A 5,857-nucleotide genomic window follows, 5' to 3' on the forward strand; every position below is an offset into this window, starting at 1 on the left:
TCCTAGACCACCTTCCCATGTGAATATAGGGATGTCGAGTGCTTGGGCTACTCGTGTAGCCTATTTGACTAATCTACTCTAAACCATGTGGCCTCCTAGACCACCTTCCCATGTGAATATAGGGATGTCGAGTGCTTGGGCTATATTCACATGGGAAGGTGGCCTCCTAGACCACCTTCCCATGTGAATATAGGGATGTCGAGTGCTTGGGCTACTCAACCATGGCTACTCCTCATAAATGGGGCCTGTATAAACATGATCTAGATGGTGCCTGGACAAAATACAATATGAAGGGCGGAGCAACATAATGCTTATGAGCAGCCAAGAAATCCCTTATTGTTGAAGTATCTCTAGTTTGTAAACAACCACGAATGAAGGATCACGGTTGTTAAGCATCCTTTCACCTTTTCAGCTACCTTTTCACCCATCCCCCTTATTATCTCTAGTGTAAACCACCATGAAGGAAGGATCGTTATTAAATTGATAAGCATCTTTTCAAAGTTAGAAGGAGAGGATACCTCAAGGTTACAACCATATGATTGTGCAGGGAAGAGGGCCTGTATGTTGGATGATTTCATTGAAAAATATGTATGATTATTACATGTGTGCACAAGATACCTTTTTAAAGAAGGTTCATTCAGAGTGTTCACATTTACACGAGGTGTTATATTTATTAGCTACTAGTGTATGATATCACATGTGTGCACAAAAGATTGTTTTTGAAGATGATTCATTTATAGTGTTCACATTTACAAGAGGTGTCCTATTTATTAGCTAATAGTGCATTCAACTTACAGCAATAGGCATGTGAAATATTCATATGGAAAATTTGTTACGTATAAAAAATAATATGTATATTTCTAAAATCTATTTATACCTACTTTTTCTTTCTTACCCTGGTGATATGGAGGTTTTTTTAAGAGTGTGGACCCCTTAGTGCACCTGCTTGAGGTTGGTGATATGGAGGTTTTTTTAAGAGTGTGACCCCTTAGTGGATGTAGTGGAGGTTGGTTATATGGAGGTTTTCTTAAGAGTGTGACCCAGTGTTCAGAAAATACATTTTGTCGAGTTGGATTGAAAACCTTCTCATTGTAATTTGAAGAGGAAATTGACCATTTTGAGAAGGCATTCCTTTATAAAATTTTCAAAATATAACTAAATTTGGAAGAGGATTCTTCTCCTTCTCCCACAAAATTTGAGCAAGCTCTGCACAAATTTGAACAAGTTTTGAGCTGAGTCGAACCTATCTTCTTTTGAACCCTGGTGTGATCCCTTAGTGCACCTGTTTGAGGTTGGTGTGATCCCTTAGGGCACTTTTTTGAGGTTGATGATGCTGCATGCACAACATTTGTGACAAGGAGATTTTGGTATTGGAACTCCACTTTTTATAAGGACAAGGTGTGCTTGCTGGCCTTAAAAAAAAAAAGCAAGTACAGGAAATTTTTTTAGAAATACTCACAAACACCCCCAACCCCCGTATGGTGGATTGTCCTTGGTGTGAAGGTATGATTGATATTCACACACAGTGCGCCCTTGGAAAAAAGTGAGATGATGGCCTATGGAAGCGAAAGTAGAGCACCGAAACGTTCCCTTTGCATCCCCCAATTAATTAATAATTGATTGATGTAAGATTCCATAGCATTTGAACTGGAACGGCCCTTTTTCATGTTGCGGTGGCGTTCACGTTCGTTTCACCTACACTTAGCGTAAGGTCGTTTACACATTGTCCCTGCCCAGCGCCGATTCGCATGGGCGGCCAAACGTTGAAGGAGGCTGTAAACAAGGGCCGGCGGCCTCGCCGGTACGTTATTTTCACAGATAAGACGAGAAATGGTCACGCTTCTAATTCGTACTGGCACTATAACCAGAGACGAGGATAGCCCATCCGCCTGACCTCTTCTTTTCTCTGTTCATCACCATTAATAATCAATCAAATTGTAACCCCCGCCGCCCCCCAAAGAACAAGCCCATTATCTTTTGCCCACGAGAGAGAGAAAGGGGTTTTGGCCTTTTTAAGTGGGGGAATCTGTTTGTTGCTTTTGTGAGTGTGGTTCATACTTTGCTCCCCGCTATTTCTGCCCCAGCACAGGAGGCGCTCCTTTTTCTGGCCAGAAAATGATTAAAATTGATTGATCCTCAAAAGCTTACCTCTTCTTTTTGCTTTTCCGCTGCACGGAAAGCATGGGCCGGTAATAGGAACTGCTCTTGGTACCGGTTCTCCCCTTGCCTTCTTGTGTGTATAAAGGGAGGCTCTTCGTGAAGCCAAGCCAACTTATTAATCCTCCTCTAAGGCTTGGCTCATCATCGATTCTCCTGCTTACCATTCCTGATTAAGGTCTGGGGTAGCTTGTCCTTCAAATCTCTCTACGTACTGCCCCCATTTCAAATTTTCCATTCTCCACCATGGGTGTAGAAGAGGCCCCCATTACTCGCAGGTTTGCTATCCTGCTTGCAGGCCATGCATCCGAGTACATTAGAAACAACTGTGGGGGAGTGGCATGCTTGTTCAAGAAATTGCTCCGTGATCCTGGGGAGACTTGGGATACCTTCAATGTCGTCGACGGGGAGTTCCCCTCGGATGAGGTCCTGCACCAGTATGATGGCTTCATTATCACTGGGAGCCAGCAGGATGCACATGGATCGCTGCCATGGGTGCTCAGGCTGTGTGAAGTAGTCCAGAAGGTGCACAAGAAGAAGAGAAGGCTGCTGGGCATCTGTTTTGGACATCAGGTAACATGGTGACATATCAGTTACTATGGTTTTTGTAGAGTTTTTTCTTATTATCAGCTCTGGTGTTCATGGAGCCTCATTAGATGAATTATATCACGAGGCATGTTGCACCATAACGCATTCTGTGTGTTGAGGCAACATGGGGCATGTTGTACCATCACGCACGCCATGTGCTACTGTAGAAGGAATGGGGGGCACGGGTTTTCAGAATTCTTATTACGCCATTGCGGATGCTCTAATAGTAAGCATTTGAACAGGTGATAAGCCGTGCTCTCGGAGGAAAGACGGGAAGAGCTGTGCATGGTTGGGAGGTTGGCTTGAAGAAGATTGTGCTCACTGATGCTATGTATTCAAAGCCGTACGCCCTGAGGTTGCCGTCTTCTTTGAGCATTGTCGAGATACATCAAGATGAGGTAAGGACTATTCCATTTTTAGTGGAACACATAAGGGATGAGCAGTATATGCATCAGTCAGCTCCCTTGTGACCTCTCCAGGATGTGCTTAACATTGTAGCTGGGGATTTATGAATAGGTTTCTGAACTTCCACCTGGTGGAGAAGTTCTAGCATCATCCGAGAAGACAAGCATGGAGATTTTTGCAATAGGGGATCAAGTTTTGGGTATTCAGGGCCATCCCGAATACACAGAAGAGATTACCTTGGACATACTTGATGTCTGTTCTAGCAGGAGCATCTTGCCGGTGTGTTGTTATGTTATTGCTTTGAATTAGCTGTGTTGGTTTTCGCATTGCATGTCATCTGTTGGTAGCCTGCTAGGCTCCCATTGGAAATGTTGACCGCTTAGCGGGTTTCTAATTTTCTCCAACTCCTGCCTGTCAGCAGGGTGATGGATAGGAAATCTTTCCACCATGGATTCCTTTGTGAGGAGCCCAAGTGCATGTTCCTAAGTGCATGTTGTTGACTATTGTGATTAGTTGTAACTTTTGATTTTGCTTTTGAGGTGCAGGCGGAAGTAATCAATCAAGCAAGGTTAACATTCAAAGAAGGCAAAGCCGACCAGGAGATGTTCAAGCAATTGTGCAAGTCCTTTTTGAAGGCTACTCCTTGTGAGGGTCACCATTTTGATTACGATTCTGTACAAGGGGCTTAGTGTAGCTATGGATGTATCACAAAAGGAACAAGCTTTGAGATGCCTAAAGTTTTCTTGCTTTAGTGAATTAAATCAATGCAATATTCGTGTCACTGGCATACTCTATGTGCGTTAATTTTGTGCGTGCAGTCAGTTGAGTTTTTGAATTTTGAAATAAAGGAAGGGGCACCCTTTCTTCATACGAAGAAGGGGTGAATTGCAAGTGGCGTGGTTTGGTTTGAGTTGGATGGAAAGTTCCTCTGTTTATAGAGGACTGCTGGATTCGTTGTAGGGCAGGCTTAGAACGTGCACACCTCGGCAAGACAGCCCTATCTGAGAGCGCCTTAGTTGCCATTGCTTTGCTAAAACGAAATCGAACTTTTGATTTCAGACTGTCGTGAATTTTGTGGAGTGGGTTTTTGTTGTAGTGCTTTCTGCTTCAGCAGGCTCTTTTTAGTCCGAGCCCTTTTGATTGGGATACAGCTACCCTACAACTACGTGTTAATTCAGTTAATAGGCCAAGTTCTAAAAAATCTCATGAGTAGGTGCACTCATCTACAGACAAAATCAGAACAAGAGGACCCCGCGATTGAAAGGTTCAAATTTTGCTACAGATTTTCTATGAATTGGCTTGTTCTTCAGGTTTCGAGGACACTATTGCTTCATAGAAATATTTAAAAGATTTATGTGAATACTTAGTATTTGCAAGATATTAATGGCATCTTTTAATGCATGCATGCATACATATACATATACATATATATATATATATATATATATATATATACATATATATATACATATATATATATATACATATATATATATATCTGTATGTGAATTGTATGAGACAAATCAGTCAAAGAGGGACAGAATACGTTGGTCACAACCTTCGAGATCAACCAAGCGAATCCCTTGGAATTACAATCCTCAAGATGGGTAGAATTCCAAAACATGGAAAAGGCACGGACACCTAGAGATCAAACAACTCGCTGCTATGCTGCTTTTCATATTATAGACACATGCCCTTCCTTTCCCACAATATTTTGATCCCAAATGACACATGCAGCTCCTTGTTACGCTCACGTGTCTACAATTTAGTGTGGCATTCGATGAGAGTCCTTTTCTTACACAGTCGCGTAAATCTAACGCACGCTAACACAGATAGGCCTTTGTTTATTTATGATAATGAGGGCAGGCAAAGAACGCGGAAGGCTCTGCATAGGCTAAAGAAGAGGAGGGGGGAAATTCACGTTAGCATCAAAAGCAATTCTCAAAATCAGTGATTAAAAAAAAAACAAAAAACAACCAAAGAAATATAAAAACAACTTCTTGGAATCGCGCTGACGTCTGTCTGGTCTACGTGGTCATTCATCTTCCTTGGTTTTTTCACGTGTCTCTTTTTTCCCTGTGTAAATTGCTCTGTCACGCATAATAGAGCAATTTACTGGGTCTCCAAGGGTCTTATCCTAAAGTTGCGTGACAGAGCAATTTACTGGGTCTCCAAGGGTCTTATCCTAAAGTCTTCCTGGTCTGAGCTTAAAAGCTTCTCTTTATGAGTTTACTCCCCCAAATAATAATAGGAGAACGAGTTTACGGGAGACATTTTGTGCCACGTAAGCTCCGACATAACTCAAAAACCCACCACAAACACAATTGACAACAAGAAACAAGCCCTCATCACAACAAAAAAAAAAAACAATCCACAACATCAGCCCTTGGCACATCAACAACCTTCCACACCTCATCACAGTTACCTCGACCAGAACAACTTCTTGCCCAAACTGCTGCCCACTTCCCAGTGCCCACCACTTGCTGTCTGGGACCCGGGTCCCATGCCCACCTAATGGTGATGATGATGATGTACTACTGTGATGATGATGTTGTGCTGCTGATAATGATGATGCTAATGCTCTACTGATGTGATGGCACTTCTGCTGATGGTAATGCTTTGATGCTGCTAATGATGCCCTAAATGCTGACTTAGAGCAGGGATTGAGACTGTTCATTCAGAGGATTATGCCATGGCATGCACGTGA

General features: G+C 42.5%; 1 protein-coding gene across 1 annotated transcript; it reads left to right on the forward strand.

Moving 5' to 3' along the window:
• Positions 1-2,147: 2,147 nt before the first annotated feature.
• On the forward strand, positions 2,148-3,931 carry LOC147637946 (gamma-glutamyl peptidase 3-like). The gene is made up of 4 exons (XM_086799790.1): positions 2,148-2,730; positions 2,988-3,143; positions 3,262-3,429; positions 3,696-3,931. The coding sequence occupies exons 1-4, from the start codon at positions 2,404-2,406 to the stop codon at positions 3,837-3,839; spliced, it is 795 nt and encodes a 264-aa protein (XP_086655916.1). The 5' UTR covers positions 2,148-2,403; the 3' UTR covers positions 3,840-3,931.
• The last annotated feature ends 1,926 nt before the right edge of the window (positions 3,932-5,857 follow it).

This window comes from Cibotium barometz, chromosome 6 (assembly GCF_041138505.1).
Source record: "Cibotium barometz isolate CiBa-2024 chromosome 6, ASM4113850v1, whole genome shotgun sequence".
Classification (NCBI taxonomy): Eukaryota; Viridiplantae; Streptophyta; class Polypodiopsida; order Cyatheales; family Cibotiaceae; genus Cibotium; species Cibotium barometz.

Bases quoted from the DNA above. Each gene is read 5' to 3' on its own strand.
- LOC147637946 (XM_086799790.1), top strand. From the start codon at position 2,404: ATGGGTGTAGAAGAGGCCCCCATTACTCGCAGGTTTGCTATCCTGCTT. The intron at 2,731-2,987 runs GTAACATGGTGA...GCATTTGAACAG, and splicing joins GCATCTGTTTTGGACATCAG to GTGATAAGCCGTGCTCTCGG. The intron at 3,144-3,261 runs GTAAGGACTATT...ATTTATGAATAG, and splicing joins TCGAGATACATCAAGATGAG to GTTTCTGAACTTCCACCTGG.